At 49.5% G+C, this 23073-nt stretch overlaps 2 protein-coding genes across 3 annotated transcripts in view; one reads left to right on the forward strand and one right to left on the reverse strand.

The window, feature by feature from the left end:
- Positions 1-185: 185 nt before the first annotated feature.
- On the reverse strand, positions 186-18095 carry PARK7 (Parkinsonism associated deglycase). 2 transcript variants are annotated; one of them, XM_047871470.1, is made up of 7 exons: positions 17960-18095; positions 16944-17056; positions 15244-15345; positions 13057-13116; positions 12084-12153; positions 8502-8588; positions 186-798 (listed from the first exon to the last, which is right to left on the reverse strand). In XM_047871470.1, exons 2-7 carry the CDS (start codon positions 17031-17033, stop codon positions 638-640), a joined length of 570 nt encoding a protein of 189 aa, XP_047727426.1. In that variant the 5' UTR covers positions 17034-17056; positions 17960-18095; the 3' UTR covers positions 186-637. The 2 variants fall into 2 exon arrangements, with proteins under 2 accessions (XP_047727426.1, XP_047727427.1); XM_047871471.1 differs by lacking the exon at positions 186-798 and adding an exon at positions 6198-7563 and having other exon boundaries at positions 17960-18069.
- Positions 18096-18503: 408 nt separating this feature from the next.
- Positions 18504-23073, forward strand: part of TNFRSF9 (TNF receptor superfamily member 9) — a 29073-nt gene continuing 24503 nt past the window's right edge. Inside the window, exons 1-2 of the mRNA XM_047871941.1 lie at positions 18504-18597; positions 19780-19872. The gene's annotated coding sequence lies outside the window, so the exon portion shown is untranslated. The remainder of the gene's footprint in view (positions 18598-19779; positions 19873-23073) is intronic.

Here is a 23073-nt window from a genome sequence, read left to right on the forward strand (position 1 = left end):
CAGGCTCGGCCGAGGCCCCGGGGTGGAGCCGCGCTGGCTGGTGGGGCCGGGGCCCCTGGTGCCGGTCACCAGAGGAAGGGAAAACGGAGGCCGGGCCAGCCTCGGGAGGTTTTCACTTCCGCCTGAAGACTCCTCCTGCGACGTCAAAAGGAACTGGTCTACAAAAATTCACCATTACAGCCAACTTGGTTGGTATTTTTTAATAGCACGTTAATGATACGCAATTAACAAATGAGAGAACATCACAGCCTCTTAATTCCTTGCTTTTATGCCTTTCCTTCTTCTGCGACAAATGTGTTCACTATTCGTTCACCTCAGCAGCCATATCAACAGCTAACAGCTGCAAGTGAGGCTGATCATGAACTTGATTTCACAAACAAAAAAGGGGAAACCAGAGATAAATGAAAACCATCAGGAGCTCGCTAAATGCCATCTACGGTGCAATCCAGGTTCAGGACCGTCGGGGGGGACACGAGGCAGGCGGGGAAGGCCCGTGCGGCTGCCACCACCGGCCCACACCGCTGGGGGCAGTGACCACGATCCTCCGCACGGGGACGGCTCCTTTCGCTTAAAGTGAACGCGGGGACAATGACTGCGGACGGCCCGTTTCTCTAACTCCTCCTCGAAGGTTTCCGCTCTAATCCTTAAGCACGAGCGGGGCCTTCACTTGGTCAGCCACGTCCTTCCCGCTCAGCGCTTCAACAATCGCAAGAGCAAACTCGAAGCTGGTTCCAGGCCCGCGGCTCGTGAGGATCAGGCCGTCCTTCTCCACGCGGTTCTCGGAGTAGCTGTAATGACCTTCGGAGGAAGAACAAGAGAGGGTTACGTCCGAACGGGCTCCGCTGGGAACACTATCACTCCGCCCTGCAATGCAAATCCCCGTTACCGCACAAGATGGGTCCCACAGACATTTCCAAAAACCCAAAACCAAACCCCACGACAAGGGCAGCTGGACGAGGCGGCGGCGGCCCGGCCCCGCGCGGAGATGCTACGGCGGCGTGTGCAGCGGAGGGAGAGGAACTGACGGCCGCGGCGGAATGACATGAACACACGGAGGGGAGGTCAAGCGCGGTTGCAGAAGACCTTGTAAGTGGGCAGGGCAGCGGGAGGGAGGCCGAGCGTTCACATTTCTGTCACCAACCAACGCTCAAGGGTCCGCCCTGTGCACTGAAGGGGAAGCAGAAGGGGCCCCCGAAACGTGCCGCTTTGGTACGGCGACTACTCTGGGCTGAAGGCACCGGACAAACGGCAACTGCAGGAAGAGGCTTTCTCTGAGCCCCCCTCGCCCCCGCCCTGCCTGAAGACGGGTCCTAAGGGACTCGGCCGTCGTGTCCCTTCCGGGAGCCCATCAGCCGGGGAGGAGGGGCTCTCGTCCCAGGAGAGAGGAGACCAGAAGTGGACACCAGACAGACCCTGTCACAAACCATCCCACCTCCCATCTCGTCTCCCAAGGGCCCCTTCATCTTTCCTGAAAATCATTCCGGTCTCCTGAAAGGCCTAGGTCCCTGCTCCCCCTTCCCTACACACAGACTCCTGTCACACGGACTCCCTGTCACACGGACTGCCTGCATCACGCACAGACTCTATCTCAAAAACAAACTAGCAAAAATAAGGGGCGCCTGGTGGCTCAGTTGGTTGGGCATCCGACTTCGGCTCAGCTCATGATCTCGCGATTCGTGGGTTCGAGCCCCACGTCGGGCTCTGTAGGGACAGCTCGGAGCCTGGAGCCTGCTTCGGATTCTGTGTCTCCCCCTCTCTCTGTCCCTCCCCAGCTCACCCTCTGTCTCTCCCGCTCTAATATAAATAAACATTTTAAAAAACATTAAAAAAAAACAACTAGCAAAAACAACACAGAACACACAGGGAGGAGGAGGTGTGTGGAAGGAGAAACACCACTCGTTTCTCAGGAACCACTTTCCTTCCATGTCCCCCGACTGGCTTTTGGGGGGAAATACAGTAAAACCAGCATATGCTTCTCCTATGTCCAAATTCAGTGGATGACGGGACACCTGGGCACACCACAGCCACAAAGCTGGGAACCTTCAGCGTCAGCTCCCCAAGGCCTCCCCTTCCACACACATGGTCACCAAACCCTCCTAATGCACGGGCCACCCGGCCCTAAGTCCTCGGGAGCAGACGCGCCCTCACGACCCGGCCCCCCAGCTCCCACTGCCCAGAAAGCTCTCCCCTCCTCCAGCACCCCTCAGAGGCGGCATCTGTGACCGCTCCCCGGATCAGGCCCCTGGATCGCACCACCGGGGCGGGGCCCCCGGCACTGACAGGACGTGAAAATAGTGTGTCTCCTGCTTTACCGCCTGCCCTTTAAAAGGCCGGGCCCTCAGCCACCCCACGTGGCCTAGGACACTAACGGACCCACGGAGGTGCCCCCAAGCATCAGGTGAACGAATGAACATCCCTCGTGGCCTCCTCTCTGCATCTGCGGCCTTCACGCAGGATCTCCGTGTTCCGGCCCTGCCTTCCACCTGTCCTTCCCTCCACTCTCTGCTCAGCGCCACAAAAAAGGTCACCTTTCCAAAGTGCACGTCAGAGCTTATCCAGTTCTGCTCCCAGGAGAGGCCTTTGCCTACTTTCTCCAGCACCTAAAGGCGACTCTGTTCCACATCCCGGCAGGCACGCCCTCTGGGTCTGGCCTGCACAAAGACTGGACCAGAAGGAACCAAAGGGGAGACCGCAAAGAACTTGCCATCCAGGCAGGAGCTCATGGTGACCTGGGTGGGGCCAGGGGTGACAGGGAAATGAAGGTGTGAGAAAACAAAATGCCCACAACTCCGAGCAGGACTGAACACGGGGAGGTGGTGAAGAGAACTCCCAGCTGTCTGTCCTACAACGGGGTGGATGGTGGCACCACACCGAGACCAAGGACACAAAGAACAGACTGAGGGGAGGGCCCGAAGCCCACAAGGTCCCCTGTCGCGCCGCCGGCCCTGAGACTAGTCTCCCCCTCCTGCCAGATTCAGTGCCCGCGCCACCGGGCTCTCCCATCAGATGGCTTGGGCTTGTTCCTTTTTCTGTTCTCAGAGCCACGGAGGAGCCCAGGAAATGCCTGTTCGAGGTCTACAGACAGAAAATGGTCTCCTGATCTAATGAGCCCCCTTACAGCAGAAGTGATCTGCTTCTGCCGTATTCACGAGCCTTAGAAACCACGCGATGATGTTCACGTCCTTTCCAAGTGGTGGAGACCTTCGGTAGATTAGGTCTTCCTGTCCTCGTTACAAATCCAGTCACCCAAGGGATGCCCGGGCGGCTCGGTCAGTTGAACATCTGACTTTGGCTCAGGTTATGACCTCACCGTTCGTGCCGACCGGGCAGAGCCTGCTTCGGATCCTCTGTCCCCCTCCATCTCTGTCCCTCCCTTGCTTGCCCTCTCTTTCGAAATTAAACAAACATTAAAAACAAAAATCGAGTCACCCACTGAAATAACGAAATACCGCACACGAACATCTTCCTAGTGGTCAGCCAGTTAAGCATCGGACTCCGGCTCAGATCGTGATCTCCTGGTCTGTGGGTTCGAGCCCCGCCTCAGGCTCTAGGCTGACAGCGCAGAGCCGGTTTTGGATCCTGTGTCTCCCTCCCTGCCCCTCCCCTGCTCTCTCTCTCTCTCAAAAATGAACAGACACTGAAAGACAAATTTCCTAGTTACCCTGCCGCAGAAGAAGAGCATCTCTGGGTTGACGTCTAACCTCATTTCCTGACGGCTGAACCAGGCCGAGACATCTTCAGATGCCCAACCAGGAAACCCACTGGGTCTCGTCTTCCAGGGCGGCGAGATGCACGGCCTGGACTGGGGCTGGGTGAGGCCATTTCTGAACGGCTCGCTGAACGCTCTCTTTGTGGGTAAAGTATTACAACCACGGCTTGCACCAGTTACAGACAGTTCAAGGTTCCAGGCCTCTTTTCACAATTCCAGCCCGAAGAGCAGGTCTACGCTCGCCGGCTACCTCCACCTGGCGGCGACGCTGGACAAGGACACCGCGCGCCCCAGGGCTGCGAGGCAGGTGGGCACGCCTCAGCCGACTTGGATTCACGAACTCCGCAAATCCACACCCCACAGTCCACTGGCACAAAGCATTAGTTGCCGACTTCTTTTTAATTTTAACCAAACGCTCCAGAGCCAGGAAGGAAGGCTCTTCAGAGCAGCAGCAGCCAAGGGAGCCTAGACACGAGGGGTCGGCACCTAATGGCTGCTTTTTATTGGTCAGTGGCTCCTCAAGAGAGTAGTTGCTGGAGAGACCCGAAGTCCCCGAGAACCCGAGACATTCACCATCTTGCCCGTTAAGAAAAGTCACCGACCTCGGGAATGGCAGCCCTGGGTTCCAATTCCAGGTCTGCCATTTAGTAGCTGTCCCATCTCGCTGAGCCTCGCCTTTCTCTTCTGTAAAATGGGGGTGGCACCAACCCCCCGGGGCTGCCACGGGAGTCCGATCAAGTGGCAGGCCCGGACAGAGCGGTGGTGTTACTCAGCAGGCAGCAGCCGGGGGAGGACGGCCGTTCACCGCCGCGTTCCCAGCGCTCGGCCCGGAGCCAGGACCGACCGGCCCACCGCCCCCTGCGCGGGCTCGCGCCAGGCCACGTTCTGGGTGCGTCACACACACTGACTCACGGGGCCTGTCAACGACCCTGTGAGGCGAGGGCTACTGATATCCTTAGGTGTCCGGATGGAACCCGGGGCCGGGAGGGGGAAGGAGCCCGCCCACGGCCGGCCCCACACTGCCTGGCCCAGGGGCACAGCCCTTCACTGCTCACCTTCGTGACGGGGGGCTTCGGGTGCTTTCGAGAACAGACACATAGGAAGCGAAAAGACTATTAAAGTAACAATTTCTTCATTTAAAATTTTTTTTTTTTTTTCAACGTTTATTTATTTTTGGGACAGAGAGAGACAGAGCATGAAAGGGGGAGGGGCAGAGAGAGAGAGGGAGACACAGAATCGGAAAGAGGCTCCAGGCTCTGAGCCATCAGCCCAGAGCCCGACGCGGGGCTCGAACCCACGGACCGCGAGATCGTGACCTGGCTGAAGTCGGACGCTCAACCGACTGCGCCACCCAGGCGCCCCAGCAATTTCTTCATTTAAAAACTGAGACACGGGAGGACTGCACCCTTCAGACCAGATTGCTTATGTGAGTAAAAGTTTCACGCCGCTCTGCCAGGTACGTGAGGAGGACCAGGGCCCCCAGGAGTGATTACGGCCTCCCTCCTCAGGCGCCCTGCGAGGGCAGATACTCAACCGGTCTTTCCCCACAGGAGGACTCACCGGCTGAACCCAGCACCTCGTAACTTAACGTGCGCGGGAGCCACACCGGGACAGAGGTGGGGCCGAGCTCCGGCCCGACTCCGGGCAAGTGGCCCGGCCTCCGGGAGCCGGTGTCCTCTTCCGGGAAGCCAACAGCTGCCTCGCTGGGCACCGGGGCCCGGGCGGCTCCGTGGAGATCACGCGAGTGCACGTGACCAGCGCCGAGAGTTAACGATCTAAGCTCCCCTGTTCCCAACCCACCTCCGTGTTCTTGAGGCAGGAAAACAGACACAACAGATCCACATTCGGATAAAGGAGGAACGTGGCCGACTGGATGCGTTCCCCACCCCCCCCCCAACATGTCGTAACCACTAAAGGAAGGCTGATTCCGATCTTTCCGACTCTCTAAAACCCGTCCGTTAGCCCACGTTAGAAACGCCCGGCAGCCAGAGCCCTCTGTAAAAAAACCCCACTTTTCACACAGATGGGTTTATTGACAACTGAGGATCTAGCAGCTCCAAAAAAGTGATAGGTATTTAAGACAATACTACCTTGGATCATGTTTGAGAATATTCTGAACATCCAACACCAAGAGCAAACCCTGACGTAAATGATGGATCTGAGGTGGTGATGCCGTGTCCGTGCAGATTCATCGACTGTGACAAAGGTACCCCTCTGGTGAGGGAGAGGAAGGCGAGGGAGACCGCGTGTGCGGGCAGGGCATGCGGGAGGCCTGCACTTTCGGCTCCATTTTGCGGCGAGCCTAACACTGCTCTAGAAAGCAGCACCTCGGGGCGCCTGGGTGGCTCAGTTGGTTGAGCGTCCAACTCTTGGTTTCGGCTCAGGTCATGATCTCATGGTTCATGGGTTCGAGCCCCACGTCAGGCTCTGTGCTGACAGCATGGAGCCTGCCTGGGATTCTGTCTCCCTCTCTCTGCCCCTCCCCTGCTCTCTCTCTCTCTCTCTCTCTCTCTCTCTCTCTCTCAAAAATAAATAAACAAACATGAAAGTGTTTGTAAAAAAAAAAAAAAAAAAGAAAAGCAGCACCTCTTCGTTAAAGACAAAGCAACAGGGGCACCTGAGTGGCTCAGTCGGTTGAGCAACTTCAGCTCGGGTCAGGATCTCACGGCTCATGAGTTCGAGCCCCACATCGGACTCTGGGCCGACGGCTCGGAGCCCGGAGCGGGCCTCGGATTCTGTGTCTCCCTCTGTCTGCCCCTCCGCTACTTGCGCTCTGTCTCTCGCGTTGTCTCAAAAATAAACATTGAAAAAAAAAAAGACAAAGCAACACCGTGCAAATGCGCCACCCGGCCCGGCCGTGAGAAGATGACGAAGAGATGTTACCCGCCTACTTTGTGTGAGGTCAGAATGAGCCTCGAGTGGGGCTGAGACCGGGGACAAAATCTGCCGCCGCCTGTTTCCCGATCAGCTGCCGCCATTGTCGTTTCCTCTTCCGGCCCATTCGCCGGTGTTTGGCTGGCGATGTTTCCACACGGCCAGCCTCCCGGTTTCCTTGCTGGCTCCATGCCAGCCGAACCACTTCTGGCTTCTAACTGGAAATTTCAGACGCTCTTGCAATCATCCACAACAGCGTGAAGTTTTCTGTCTCTCTGCAAGTGCCAGAGTCTCTGTCTCTCTGGTGCGTGCACTCCAGGGACAGATGGCAGAGGGAGAAGCCACCTGTCTGGCAAAAGACACTACGTGGCTGGTGTTCCGAGTGTCACACTGAGAAGCCGTGGCTGTTACTGAGGGAGCGTCGTCACACAGTTGTACGTTTACGTGGCTGGTTACACTGCGCTGTCGTAAATTGCACGTTGCCTTCTGGTTTTAAATTCGACGTGTGTGTCCTGTGTCTGTAAGCTGTTCCCTCCCGGAGGACAGGAGACCATGGCAGGCTCTGCACTGTGAGCGCAGAGACCGATCCGGGCCTCGAACTCCTGAACCGTGAGCTCAGGACCTGAGTTGAGATCAAGAGTCCTACATTGAACAGACTGAGCCACCCAGGCGCCCCAATGGCGTGCTGCTTTTACAGCCTCTGAGTAAGTAACCGGTCACGCAAAGAATTAAAGAAATACCTGATAGATTACTCTCCTGCCCCCAGAAAAGGATACAATCTTAGGTTTAAAAAGCAAGCTGCAGGGGTGCCTGGGGGGCTCAGTCAGTTGAGCATCCAACTTTTGATCTCTGTTCAGGTTGTGATCCCAGGGTCGTGGGAACGAACCAGTGTCAGGCCCCGTGCTGGGAGTGGAGCCTGCTTAAGATTCTCTCTCCCCCGCTCTGCCGCTTCCCCGTTTGCACTCTCTTTCTCTCTCTCTCTCAAAAAAAAAAAAAAAGAAAAAAAAGTTGCAGAGCAATACATTTAACAGACTTCATTTGAATAAAATTATTAAACTATAAAGGATAATGAGCGTATGTGGAGAAAATTCTAGAGTTACACAAGAAACTTTCTAACAGAAATTACCTCTGAAAAGCAGAAAGGGGGTGAGGAAGAAAGAGAAAACGCAAATTTATGTTTTTACTTCACCCCCTTTTGCACTGGTTGCACTTTTTACCATGAATAGAACTTGTTTTCATAAAAATAAATGAAACTTAACAGTCTAGCTGGTATTTATGAAAGAAACATGTCACCTAAGGAACAGACCTGCCACCCAGGGAGAGAGCAACATTCACTTTACTTTGGACTGTGGGCAAAAGGGCATCTTCTGAAATTGCTGTCGAGGTTTGAAGTTTACCCTCAAGTGTCTGGCAAGGTGGTAAAAACCCGAGTCAGCCTGGCATTTCATAACCACGCCCATCCAGGACGACCGGGGCTCCGGCTGGCTCTGCCCTTGCGCCCCGTCAGGGCGCACACACGGGCACACGCACCACCTCCCCCCACCGCTCGCTCCCTCTCCGGCTGCGACACCGGCGAAGCAGGTGAGGAACACGCCATGCCTCGACCCGCGGAGAGTCCCTCTGCGTAAGGCGACCAGGCGGGACACAAAGCTGAATCACAGCTTTCTGAGAAGGTCTTTCCGTACATGAAAACAGAAGCACAGGGGTGCCTGGGCGGCTCGGCAGGTTAAGCGTCTGACTCTTGGTTTCGGCTCAGGCCATGGGTTCGAGCCTCGTGTCGGGCTCCGCACTGCTGGTGTGGCGCCTGTGGGGATTCTGTCTCTCCCTCTCTCCCTGCCCCTCCACCACTCACTCTACCTCTCTCAAGAAAAACTTTAAAAGGATGCTTTAAATACATAAAATATAAGCATATACTTACTCCCATTCATCATTTTGTCTTTAGCAAGCGGGTGTGTCGTAACTTTGCTTCCAAAACCTATTTCATGAGCCAAGAGAGCCGTAGGACCTAAGAAGAAGATTAATAAAAAGACTTAATTAAGTGTGGATATAAAAAAACCAACGGTTTAAAAATCGCAACGGAAGAATTTTTCAAAACCAGGAGGCTCTCACCTAACATATCCTGATGATTCTGAAATTAAACACCTTTTAGTATGAGAGGCACGGTTTGTTTCCAATAAACCATCTGCTGAGCACATCTGGCAGAAGTGTACAAACTCAAAATCCTTCACCAGCCATCTCACCAAATGATACGGAGCAGCGTCAGATGAACAGTGTGTGGTCCCTCAAGGAACTGCAGGCAAGCCTGCCGGGGATTCCCGGAGGGGAGACCGCCAAGGCCTTACTCTCAGCAAATGGAAGATTTAGTCACACACACTAAAGGCAGCTGGCACTCTCCAAACTTCTGGACTTGACTGCTACTTCACAGACTCATTTTGGTTTTCTACTTAAAAATGAGCACTCACTCATCCGTCTATCCATCCGTACATCCCAGGTGACTAGGACACCGTCCATCCCTGAAGAAGATACACCTGTGAAATGCCCAGAAATCTGGAGACATAAAGGCACCAGCGTTTCTTTATTAATAACCACTAAAGACCATGCACAGATGTCTGCTTCTGATCCTCTAAAATATGCAGTTGCTAACAGGAGATTTTGATCCAAATGTATTCACTGAAAATGGTCAATTTCATGGAGAATCACAACCATATTTTGTATGTAATGTTTCTCAGATAAGGACTACAACAAAGACATTTTATGACTTTGTCATGTTACCTTGAAAGTTATAAAAAAAAAAAAATTCTACCTTTTTTCTCTAAGCCTCACGTCACACCTAGAAAAACACGCTTCAGAAGAGCAACGCGACCCTCGAAACAGGTCAGGATGCAACGCCGTGGCTGGGACCTGAGGACAGAGCCCCTACGCTTCAGCTTCAGCCACCCCGCCCACCTGCTCTGACCTTTCATTTTTCAACCCAGTTCCAAGGAAAAGGGAGCTAGACTACACCTGCCGGCTAGATCGCAGCAGCTGCACACAGGAAGATCAACAAATACTGCTTAATTACATAAGCTTTCCACCTGACAGGCCAATCCCGATTTATATCTCCTAAATCAAAGTCCTCAGATAGATCTGATGTCCCTCTCATCTTATTTTTACCCTATGTACGAGACACCGATGTATGGTGGCAAATTTTAAGTCTGTAAAGACTGAATAATTACCACTCAATATTTATGTGAATGGACTCATCAGTTTCCCTTAATTCTTACACTGTAAGATGTTAAGAAGTAACTACCTACATGATCTTGTATTTTATGAAAGCAAACCTCCAGAGGTGACCGTACAGTGAGGAGAACAATCGCTCATACGTAAGTTAGAAATTTTTAGGCTGTTCCCTTCAGTTGATGAAACTGCTGCCTACGGTAATGTTAATAAATTTACGTTTCGGCCAAACGTAGGACTTTAGTGATGGCTTATTCACCCTGATAAGCCCATAATTTCTGCTTTCTGGAGCTTAAGAATCCTATTTGGAGAATTCGAGAAGAAATATTCAACTCCCATTACTTGAGATTCTGGCAGATGAAAATAATCGCTGCGTGTATGCGGGGATCCGGCTCTGAGCCAGAGCCGAGAGCAGAGGGCACCGCAGCGGGAGCCCCTGGGCAGCCAAGACACTACGGCCAACAGCGCCACCGTGTGGTGACTCACGCAGACAACACCTCGGTCACCCCAGCTCCTCCAAGCCCTTGCAGGTTATACCTAGACCCAGTCTCCAGGCTCCTTTCCCTCCAGACCCAGAGTGAATCTCATTTTACTTTCTTATCCAGATAGTCTGCCCTCCAGTTTCTGTCTCAAGCGCTCAATACTCGGGGCTAAGCCAACAGTCTTTCAGTTCAGTAAGCAGCCCCCGCTTCCTAACTGCGACACTGAAGAACCACCTTGTTTTTCTCCACACTTCCTACTTTCTGCAGCACCAGAAGGCCAGGCAGTACAGGATATTCAACGATACAAACACCGTATTAGAGCGCTGTTTATGTCAACAGCGATTTAAATGATTCTAAAGTCTAAGCTCCTTAGCACGGCATTCGAGCTGCCTGGGCACAAAACAGTGAACCAGATATGGCCAATCATCCAGCCACCTCAGTGATACAAAAGGACAAACCCACGTGTGGCTTTTCCTTTCAGCCGACTCATAAGGGAACAAATCCAGACCAAACCCTTCCTTAGGTTACAGAACCTAAGAACGAGGCCGTGGCCAGGGGCTGAGAGTGACTGGACCAAGTCCTCGTACATCGAAGAGGACCTGGGACCCCCACCCAGAGAGAGGCACCTGCGCGGGCGGTAGGGACCGCAGGGTCCTCCACCGAGGACAGACCTGGGCCCCCAGGGCAGGTCAAGGAGCTGGTGCTGACTGGAAGCCAAGGACAGGGCCTGCCAGAGCGGTCACCTCTGTGGTCCCTCCTAGGCTCCAATGCAGGGGTCCTCGAACATCCGGGTCTTTAGGAACCCCCCTGAGCTTTTACGTGAGTTACATCTACCTGTAAGTGCCGCGTTAGAAGTCGGAAATTACAACTGGGACATTTTTACGACACAAGAATGCGGGAGCACGTGTGCCACACCCCAATGGTGGCATCATCGCACTCTCCATAAGGAAAAGGACAAATGACATCAGTATCTGCTTTCACCTTATGACGCCTTTGAAAGAGCTCTGAGAACGTCTGCTGTAACGCAAAGTCCCCAGGGTCCCCGACTTATAACTTCTTTAACAGATCCACTGTACTGAACAAAACACTGTGTCATCTTATCAAACCATCCATCTAGTCATTGATTTACTTGCTCTTTTGACAAATGTCCCAGAAAGACCTATAACAAAGAACTGCACTCTGGAAAGATGCAAGATGGCGGGAAATCATGATACTGGAGCATCAAGAACGGATTTCACGGTGGTTCCAGAAAATAAAGTATTACTGACTTCCAAAGATGTGGGGACATCCAGGAAGCACGAACAACCTTCTTCTTCTTACGTGACAGACAGTACAGTGCCCGAAACCCAACATTCCACACTGAGGACCAGGCGGAAAGCACCCGAGGCCTCGGAACCCGCGGGGCAGGCACAGGACAGAGCTGTTACGTTCACGTCTGACCGATTCTTGCTGACTGGTGCTGGCAGACCTAGTTTCTGGCATAGAGATTTGCTGTAACAAGCTGTTTACTGAATTCCAGAGGGCGTTATTTTCCTCAGAGGTCAACCAAAGACGGAAAACATGTAGTTTCACAGAACGCAGACCAAAAAGCACAGAGAAGCAGAAAAGAGAGCTATACTCATTTCTGAAATGACACTGAGTTCATGCCGCCCAAACTAAATATGCCCATGCAGATGCCCTGCACGCTCTGTGAAGGAAAAGAAGTATCTGGAACAAAATCTCACAATTAAAGGCTACCCCATCACGTATTTTGGGGAGAAATCCAACAACACATTTTAACACAGGATGGTTCCGCACGTTACCTGCACAGATAGCGGCAATAAGGCCCTTCCTTTTTTCTTGTTCCTTCAGTATCTCTTTCACAGCAGCAGACTATTCAAAGAAAACCCAAACACATCAAGTTATCGTTAAGCCACAGCCAATGGCCGGCTGGAAGCTGGGAGAGAATCTGCTTTTAGTTTAAAATGCAAGATCTTCAATCTATTTTCTAATAGTATTTCTAAATCATTAATAGAAAAATTCTCAAATTCATAGTTTCTACATTCTTAAACCTAATCAAGGTGTTTGTTACAGGAGAAGGGCATTCTTTTCTTAAAGGTGTTTAAAGATGAGAAAAGCAATTCCCCTTGGGCACGCTGCCCCCTGCCGCTTTGTGCTCCGCGGAGAAAGCAGAAGGGGGGGGCGGGGACACGTGGTGTCTGGAGTGTTTTCAGAAGGCAGAGCCAGGAACAGGGCCCAGCAGAGTCCCAATCGTCTGATTCCACCTGCCTTGCGCGCTGCTGTCTCTTGCCCCTCCCTCCCCTCTCTCTTCCCACAGGTGGACTCGACGAAGACTTCGATGAAGAAGCAGGGGCCTCTTCCGATGCCATTTTCTCGCAAGCTGGCATTTCCAGCCTCTGCAGCCCCCCCCCCCCCCCCCCCCCCACCACAGCCCTAGTGTTGAGCAGACAGCCAGTCTCTTATCTTTCTATGCTTAAACCTTCATAAGACACAAAAGTAGGTTCATTTTTCTACTGTGGGGGAGGAAAAAAGAAGTCTTACATTCAGACTGTATTCACAGAACCTGTTCCCAAATTAAATGTTCCACCAATTCTGCTTACTCACTCATATAGTAAATGTCATCAGGGATGTTTTTCCTAAATACGCTACAACACCATTTTGTTCACTTCAGCTGTTTCTAGTTTACTCCCAGCCTCCTTCCTGAAATATTTTAGTAACAAGCAGCCCAACAGAACTCGGGCAGATGCTGAAGTACTTCCTTTACACGGTTTTTACCTCAGATAAATTCTGTGCACCCAGGTTACCTCCCGGCAGAACCACTACGTCGTAAGGTCCCTGCGGTTTAAAAACAAAACAAAAAAAGTAAACAAACACTTTTCATCTGAGATGTGCACCAAAGTGATAGTCCGATAATACTTTCACGTTGTAAACGTGGGTCACAGCAAAAAACTGTTCATGGAAGCACAGCTAGACAAATTAAGATATATATCTCTATGATGGGTTGTTGTTGTAACTAGCAAAAAATCTGAATATAGTAACAGGAAAGGATGCCCGTGTTGCAGGATTACAGGGGTAGCATGATCTCATTCTTATAAAAAGGGAGGAAAAAAAGGGGGCACTTGGCTGGCTCAGTCGGTGGAGCACGAGACTCTGGATCTCGGGGTTGTGAGTCCAGGCCCCATGTTGAGCGTAGAGCTCACTTAAAAAAAATGTGTGTGTATGTGCAGACGTGTGTGTATGTCCCTGACACACACGGGGTCTACAGGTACCCACACACGGAAGAGAGCTCAGCTGCTAATGAGATGTGGTGTGGGTTGGTGGGGCGAGGACAATGAGAACGGGGACATTTAACATTTTCACTCTGTAGGTATACACGGTCTACACGCATTATTTTTTCAACGATAATGTGCACAGTAATAAAAATAATTAAAAGAACAATGTCAAGTAAAATGCAGAGAAAAAGGTTTTTTACCTCTATGAAAGATGGAACTTAGGGGAGAATAATGATACAGTATTTTAGTATCCCAAACACCTAACATCCTACAAATCTGCTGATTCCAAACTTGATTCAATTCATGAAATGGAATTTGATGTAACAATACTTTAAGATGCTAAAAAATTTTTTCAAAAGTTTAGTCATTAGCATTTTAAAAATTTAGTACATACTTAGTGCCACATATACTACTCAGAATTACTCAAGACTATGAACATTCCGTTTTCAAACCAAGCAAAACTACCAACTAAACAAAGTGTGTGAAGTACAGAATTTCTTTCACTCCTTTTAGAATCTGATAAACAGACACAAAAGGTAACCACGGTTCTAAAATACCCAGACACCACAAGATGAAAAAGACCAGAGAAGAGCGAGTGTTTACTTCTACTCGGCCACTCGAAACATGCTATTTAGAATGTTTTCAGCAATTTTTATGTAAATACCAACATTCCTGTACCCCACAATCTGGCACTGAAATAGGTGAATTTATTAGAAAGGAATAAACTTTTCTCTCTGCATCTGAGGCCAGCTGAGCATGGGAATCATGCTCCGGGTTCCTCAGCAGGGCACAAGTGGCCGTCCGTGAGCTGCCTCCACTTTTTTTTCTGCCACATCTATGCCCTGAGAGCACAGAGCCCACACCCCTATCACACTGGCCATTAAGCAATGAACTACACGAAAGGGTGTGCAAAAGCATCTGTGCACATGTGGGTGAGCTTGCGTCTGAGGACAGGGCCCTCAGCTCTTGACAGATTCCCCGGTGTTAGCTGCCACCAAGGTAACTGTCAACATAAAGTGACACTATTTAACAACAATTCTTAGTGCTCCCTTAATCCCACCACTAATCAACTACGAGCTGTTCCACATAAAATGAATCACATAACTATGTCTGGGACACTGAAAAAGGAAAGGCAAAAAGGAACTTTTGCATAAAGAATAAGAAATGAGGGGCACCTGGGTGGCTCAGTCGGTTATGCGTCCGACTTCGGCTCAGGTCATGACCTCACCTGCTTCGGATGCTGTGACTCCCTCTCTCTCTGCCCCTCCCCTGCTCACATTCTGTCTCTCTCTCTCTCTCTCTCTCTCTCTCTCTCTCTCTCAAAAGTAAATAAACATTTAAAAAAAAAGAAGAAATGAACAGGAAATGTGGCAGGTGATTCCTTCTATCAGGTACGTCGTAACAGGAGGCTAAGCTGCCTGCGAGGCCAGAAGAATCCTGATGAAAACGTCCCCCCCCCCCACCCCCCTCCCCCAGCCAGCACAGGCAGTAGGGAGCTGCCAGATTCCATGGATACAAAAAAGGGAGAGTCCCTGACTTCCCAGGGCTTATTATAGTGGGGAAGACATCCAAGCAAAGTAACTTTCTTAAAATAAGTCTGTGCTCACAGCCTTAGATGTAGTCAAAAGACATTTCAAGAAACTGACAAAGAAGGCACAGGAAGGAGTAATTCCAGGTATGGAGAACAAACCTCTTTTTTTGCATCTTCCAGACTGGCATCCGGACAAATGAGAACATCTCGGCTACACTGTACCGGGTCTTTCCCAGCCAGACCCGCAACGGTGACTTTAATCTAGGAGAAAGACATCATCACATTTAACACTGAAACATAAATCTAGAGTAACATTTTCACAGCTGCTGTGTTTTAAAATAACTTGGCAGGAAATACTGCGACAAAACCATGCTGCCTTGCAGCCAGTAAGTTAGCTAAATATATTTAATAACCAGGTCTGTCCCGGTTTGCCTGAGACGGTCCTGATTTACAGATGCTGTCCCGGGACCCTGTCTGGTGAGTGTCCTTTCTCCCACAAGTGTCTTTTCTGGTTTGGGCGACAATTACGTGATCATCCTGTTAATAATCCATCTTGCAAAGTTACTGTTGTCATTTAGAGTGTCATGGAATTTTCTGAAGATACAAAGACAAGTTAAAACAATGAAATCCTACTTTAGCTTGCAAAAATGTACAAAGTTGACATAAGCAAGAGCTGGTACTGGCAACATGAGAATTTTCCTACACTGCTGGTGGGTCCACATGTTGGTACTTTGGGCAGTTGACAAAATCTGGTAAGGCCAACTATGGGCTGTCCTTTGGCCTAGCAATTCCACTCTCAGTCACAAAACCTGGAAAAACTTCCACACATTTGCATAAAGAAACCCGTACGAGAATATTACAGAACTGAAATGGCACAAAACTGGAACAGAGCAGACTGCAGCATATTCGTACAGCATAATACTAAGCAGCAATTTTAAATAAACGAAGTGCATCTGTGTGTCTTCACTTATGGGAACCAGAGAAATGAAGGTTAACAGACTCTGGGGCCAGACTGCTAGGGTCTGAGTACTGGCTCTCCTCACTAAGTCTACAATGTCGACACTTCATCTAGTGTCGTTGTGCCTCAGTTTCTTCAGTTGTACAATGAGAATGGCAATAACTCACAGGGCTGTTGGAAGAGTTAGACAAGTTTACGTTAAGTACTTAGAATGACACCTAGCATCAGTAAATGCTATTTAAGTGCTCACTATGGATGCATATATGCATACACACACACACACACACAGAGACACGTGCAAAATGCAGCTGCAGTTTAATGCTACTTTGAAGACATGCATGGGATGGACACACACCAGTGAGGGGACAGAGCTATCTCTGGGGCAAGAAGGGGAATAGTATTGGGGAAATTTACAAAGAGGGCTGTGTAATGCTTTATTTGTTTTAAGCACCTGTTCCTAAAGGGGCACCTGGGTGGCTCAGTCAGCCGACCATCCGACTTTTGATTTCAGCTCAGGTCATGATCTCTCGGTTCATGGGCTCAAGCCCCACACTGGGCTTTGCGCGGATAGCACACGGAGCTTGCTTGGAATTCTCTCTCTCCTCCCTCTCTACCTGCTCACATATGCACGTGCTCTCTCTCTCAAAATAAATAAATAAACAACAACAAAAAAAACTGTTTTAAAGCATCTATTCCTCTGGAAGTGGGTCTAAAAGAAACATGGCAAAATACTAACATGTACTAAACGTGGGCAGTGAATAAACAGGTAATTGTTATTACACAGTCTTCTGTATTTGTGAGTGTTTGAAATATTTTATAAAGTACACTGAATATTATTTTATTCAAAATGACTTCAAAACCCAAAAATTTTGAAAAAGGTAGAAGACATCAGGGGACTTACTCCGGCTCGCCTCATGACATCTACAGGAATGACTGTCTCCATCTCCTCTGCTCCTTTGGCCAGGATGACCAGAGCTCTTTTGGAAGCCATTTTTGCGTTGCACTTTTTAAAGACTTAATTAAAAAAAAAAAAAAAAAAAAGAATTAAAAAAAACTTCCATTGCAACCCTAAAGCAGCCAAAACCTTTAAGCTTAGTAACATTTTTAAGCAGGGTAACTAGGTGCCTCTTAGGGGAAAAGTTCGGAGAGACAAACATTGAAAAAAAAAAAAAAAAAAGGACCTTAGGTTAATATTGGTTTACACAGAATTTCAACGGCTGGATTTCTGAGAGAACACAGTAAGGTTGCTAATACGTGATAGTACCACTTGGATTTCCTTCGACCGTATTTTTTAAAAACCCAGTATACAGGAACACACAGGCCTTGCATTTCACACAAAGTAGGGAGACAGTTTTCTTTTTGTTAGCACTATTCCAGAGAAACGACTAAACTTAAATTTCACGGGGGAAAGCTGCACATAGTCTTTGGCAATTAGCCGGTGAGATTTTTGGAGGGGATTTTTTTTTAAGTTCCAATAACTGTACGAAAAATTCTGGAAAGTTAACGGTGTTAAATATTTTATCACACTCTTTGATGACGCAGAAAGATGGGAACCCCCCACTACATTCAACCCAACTAGATTCTCTCTCTGCACTTGGCCCTCTCGTTGCAAATGGCAGCTGCTAAGCAAGGGTCTGGATAGTTCTTAGCCTGTTCTTTTTCTGCAGCCTGTTGTCCATGCAAATCAGAAGCTGATAAATGCACTCCCACAAACACAGCACTGGCCAGTTCCAAACTGCCGGACACCCTGCACACAATCCTGGAGGGTCCGAGGTCGCCCCGTGCGCTCCTGGCCGAAGGCCGCCCGTTCCGCAGACGCGGCGGGGCCTCGTCCCTCGGCGCCCCCTTCCGAAGCCCGCGCCGGGATGCCCGCGGCCCCCTCGCCACCCTCAGCGCTCCCCAGACCCCGACCCGAACCTCGACTCTGCCCAATCCCGCGTCGGGGACGACCGAACGGAACCAGAGCCGGACTAAACGGGTCGCACGCACACACGTACGCGCGTCGCCAGGGTTCACGCCCTCAGCCCCGCACTGCGCAGACGCGCGCCCCCCGGCTTCACGTCCTGCCCCGCCTCCCCGGTACTGCGCAGACGCCCGCCGCGCAGACTTCACGTCTTCCCCCCCGCCCCCCGCCCGCCTCACAGCCCTATAATGCGCAGGCGCACGACGCCCAGCTTCTTGTTCTGCCCCTCCCTCCCTGCCCCCCGGTATTGCGCAGACGCCCGCCGCCCAGGTCCCCACTTCCTCCTCAGCTCTGAGCTGCACCGACTCGAGCGGCTCGCTCGCTTACGTCACATCCGGCCGGGCCCACCTTGGACCGCTGCGGGGTACCGCCCGCCTTTCCGAGCCCTGACTCTGCGTCTAGGGGACGTGTTCAGTTGGAGCACCCAACGCGAGGAGAGTCCCGTGGGCTCACGCGTGCTCACGGAATCTCCCCCGCCCCGAGTGGCGCGGTCTGGCCTGCCCTCGGCGCCGCTCGAGTTAACTCGCTTTTCCCCACGGGCCGGAGGCGCCCGGCGGGACCCCTTCGGGAGCTGTGGCGGTTTGCTTTAAACGTGCGTTTTCCTGGAGTGGAGTTGTGCCTTCTCGCTTCTGTGCACTGGGCTTTCCTTTTTTGGAGGGCCTGCCCGTGTCCCCCTCCCCCCGCACCCCCCACCTGTTCCCGACCTCGTCTCCCCAGGGCGGGCTGCAGGTCCTCGGTCTCTGGCGACTCTTAGCATTATTTGCATGCGGTAATTTCACGTGTGCTAGTTTCTCGAAAGTTCTTTTTTTCTAAAGATCCCAGGGTGTGGAGCCCTGCCGAGCACAGTGATCTGACAGTCCCTTTAATGGCATCTGTTTAAGTTACAATCTCAGATTTCGTTTTTACAAACATGAATTGAATACTGACGCTTTTCCCAAAGTTTTTATTTATTTCGAGAGAATCCCAAGGAGGCTCTGCACTATCAGGCAGAGCCTGAGCCTGATGCGGGCCTCGAACTCCTAAAGCATGGGATCATGACCAGAGCCAGAACCAAAAGCCAGATGCTTAACCGACAGAGCCGCCCAGGCGCCCCTGAATGCTGATGGTTTAACCCATTTCAAAAACCAAGTTGATCTGGGGCGCCTGGGTGGCGCAGTCGGTTAAGCGTCCGACTTCAGCCAGGTCACGATCTCGCGGTCCGGGAGTTCGAGCCCCGCGTCGGGCTCTGGGCTGATGATGGCTCAGAACCTGGAGCCTGTTTCCGATTCTGTGTCTCCCTCTCTCTCTGCCCCTCGCCCGTTCATGCTCTGTCTCTCTCTGTCCCCAAAATAAATAAACGTTGGAAAAAAAAAAAAAAAACCAAGTTGCTCAAAGTTACATTGAACAGATGGACTCCCAGCCTTGTCCCCATGTGGTTCCATCCCTGCTGCTGCCTACCAGTAACCTTGTATTCGTTTCCTGGCCATCTTTCCAGTGTTTCCTTATGCAAGCATAAGCAAATACACTTTTACTTCTTTCTCATGGAAATGTAGCAGATTATCCACATTGTTGTGTCCTTCACCTCGCACTGCCACCAGCTTATTAAACGAATGTGGTGGAGATTTTTCCTTATCAAAAAGAACTTCCTCTCTTTTTTCCAGATAGTATGCAGTTGTGGAATGTCCCATAGTTTATTTACCGATGCCCTACTGATAAGACTTAGGTTATTTCCAGCTGTTTTTTGTACAGGCAGCACTGCACTGAATAACCTTATTTATATGTCCTACTTGTGTAGGTGAAACTGGAGAGGAAATTCTCAGAAGTGTAAATACATTGGAGCAACTCCATGCAAGTTGAGTGAGTCACTTAGCACTCTCACCAGTAACGGGTGAGCTCAGTCTTCTAAGTATGTCAGGTTCTTGACATTTCAGTTTAGATGTTAAAAACATGATTATTTTCGAGAAATAACTTACATTCCTTTGTTCGTTTACGAAGCACTTGAATAGATTTCATGAGATCCTTACAATGGTGGTGAGCACGGTTTTTGTTTAATTTTAAGAATTGTGAATAGATTTCTTCATGCACCACTGCGTTGTGCAAAAATTTCTGACTGTCTTTAATCTTTCGGCATTTGAAAGAGACATTTTGGGAGTTCTGGAATGACTTCATCTTTGACTATTTGCCAAGGAAGCAGGCAAAAGCCACCCGCTTTTAGTTTTGAGTATGGTGGGGAAAGAGAGGCAAGTGGTCAGATGTGTTTCAAAAAGGTGGGATTTTAGGTAGTTGGAGGAAGACCCAAGAGAAGACGGGCTGTTGGGTTCCAGTCCCCATAGCATGGGGAGATAGTAAGGAGACATCCATGCCGGTGGCCTGCTGCCGTGCGAGGTAGGACAGAAAAAGGGAAAGGCAGATAGTTTTAGTTAAAGGGAAAGAGGGAATGAACCTGACTGAGCACTCCTGAGACATCTGCATCACCAACAAGATCTGAAATCGACCTGGGTCAGTATCAGTGTTTATCCAATGAATACATCACACACAGCATTCACAACTAAAGTATTACTTTTGGTAGATTGGATTATCTTTTAGAAATGTTCACTCTCTCTTGTTTCACCTGCATGAGTGGGGGATACTCCCTGCCCGTTGACTTTGTGTTTGCCCTTGTTTTCGCTAATAGAATGTTAACAGACGAGGCCCGATGAAAGTTCTGAAAAGCACTGACCTGCTCATCAGGCGTGCTCTCTAGTAGTTTTCCGCTGCCGTAGGAAGAGCTTTCCTCCAGGGCTGCTGCTGCCCCTTCAACCCGGGTTTCAGAATGAACACAGGTGGAACAGAGCTGCCTCGGCCAACCCGCACCTGCACCTGAAGGAGTCACCGTAGCCAAATGGTGCCCGATAGCTCAGATTTTGTTACACCTCAGCTCAGTGATTCAACTTTAAAAGATTCATAATGAAAAACAGCAGTCTTCTGACTCAGGCCTTCCTACCCCTCAGCCCTGCTTTCCAGAGGCAAATATTTTCAACTCCTTAAATTATTTCCTGTACTTCCGTGAATACAGTTGACCTTCGAACAACATACACTTGAACTGCGTGCGTCTGCTTGTGCTCGGATTTTTTTCAATGGACGCAGTTCAGTACTCTAAATATTTTCTCTAATGATTTAACATTTTGTATTCGCTAGGTTTATTACAAGGCTACAGTATATATAAAATGTAACAAACAAAATATGTTAACTGACTGTTATCAGGTTTCCCCCATCAACTGTAGACTATTAACAGTTAAGTTTTGGGGCACCCGGGTGGCTCAGTGGGTTAAGCGTCCGACTTCGGCTCAGGTCGAGATCTCGCAGTCTGTGAATTTGAGCCCCGCATAGGGCTCTGTGCTGACAGCTCAGAGCCTGGAGCCTATTTCAGATTCTGTGTCTCCCTCTCTCTGACCCTCCCCCGTTCATGCTCTGTCTCTCTCTGTCTCAAAAATAAATAAATGTTAAAAAAAAAAATTTTTTTTTAAAGGAATTGTTAAAACAAACAGTTAAGTCTTCCCGGGAGTCAAAAGTTACATGTGCATTTCTGACTGCCTAAGGGGACAGGGGGTATCAGTGCCCCTAACCCTTGTATTTTTCCGAGAGCCAACTGTATTTTTAAATAATACTCTAATACTGTTGTTTCTCCTTCTTGGTTTTAGACATTGTATATTGACTTCCTGGAAAACATACTTTCCATTTCACAGATGCAGAGGTTGAGGGTCCGGAGGGGTGAAATGACTGTAAAAGGTCCTGCAGAACCTTGGTTAAATTCTCATACCAAATTTCACACTCTGCCACCATAAACTCTTATCAGTATTAGTAGGTCCACAACACTCATGACACTCTCTTAACTTTCTAGTTCATACCTATTTCTCATCACACATTTGCAGAATAAAACAAAAAAAAATTAAACCATTCACAAAAAAATAATTGCTCTATTACTGGTAGCGAAGAGGCCTCCTAATTAAGTCCTTTATTTCCGGGCAGAAAAACCTCATTCTATTCACTTCTTTTATTCAATATTTGACAAGTGTTTATGCATAAATACCAACTAAAGGACTGGCTGTTTTCGAGGAGCTTAAAATCAGTTTCAATTTATAGCAGTTGCAACATTTAATTAAAAGATACTGTTCCGCCTTGCTGAGCTCAAAATCCAACAATGGAGAAATGATGTCGATAATGTTAGTGACAGAGTTCAGGACATGCGATCTCCAAATATGTCACGTTGGCACATTATTTTGACTTAAAGGCATTTTTTGTTTTTTAATTTTTTTTTAACTTTATTTCTTTTGAGACGGGGAGAAAGCATTTGAGCACAGGTCGGGGAGGGGCAGAGAGTGGGAGAGAGAATGCCAAGCAGGCTCCACAGTGTCAGTTTAAGCCCACAAACTGTGGGACCATGACATGAGCCAAAGTCAAGAGTCGGACGCTTAACTGACTGAGCCACCCAGGCACCCCGAGTTACAGGCATTTTTGTAAACAACAGGTGCAAGAAAGGTGCTCAGCTTCCCATTTTTTCTTTCTGAAAGCAGAAGGTGAAATCCCAGCACCAGGAGGAAAGAAACCTCATCAGAGAGGAACTTGAGTCTGGAAGAATTTTTACACAGAGACCTTAAAATAACTTCCTTGAGCCTTCCCTGTTTTATTTGAGTTGCTTTGCCACAATAGCCACAATTGTTCAACCCCGTATGTAAACATTTAGCTTTTGTCCCTTCTTTGTGTCATTTTCTCATGAAAGCCCCTGGGTCATGTAACACACTAAATAAGTTTGTATACTTTCGTCCTGTTAACCTTTTTTTGTGAATTTAGTTCTCAGGCTCTGCCAGAGAGCCTAAGGAGGCAAAACTTTCGCCTGCCCAACGTTAACAGGCCACCAGTGGCCATTCTGATCCTAATTCCAAAAAACAACAATCCCCCAAATTAGCCTGATCACCATAAATAGCAAAGAAACTGCTGCCAGGTTTTCATGCCTCACTTATATTTCGCATCTCATCTCAGTAAAAGACTCATTTTCTATTAATGTGAATGTATCTTTTATGTCACTGATAGTACCTATTTAGCATTTTGT

The sequence above is a fragment of the Prionailurus viverrinus genome, chromosome C1 (assembly GCF_022837055.1).
Source record: "Prionailurus viverrinus isolate Anna chromosome C1, UM_Priviv_1.0, whole genome shotgun sequence".
Lineage (NCBI taxonomy): Eukaryota > Metazoa > Chordata > Mammalia > Carnivora > Felidae > Prionailurus > Prionailurus viverrinus.

Coding starts and splice junctions, on each gene's coding strand:
- PARK7 (XM_047871470.1), bottom strand. CDS start 17,033: ATGGCTTCCAAAAGAGCTCTGGTCATCCTGGCCAAAGGAGCAGAGGAG. Junction 13,117..15,243: donor TGGAAGATGCAAAAAAAGAG/GTTTGTTCTCCA, acceptor TTTAAACCGCAG/GGACCTTACGACGTAGTGGT. Junction 12,154..13,056: donor GTGCACAGAATTTATCTGAG/GTAAAAACCGTG, acceptor TTCTTTGAATAG/TCTGCTGCTGTGAAAGAGAT.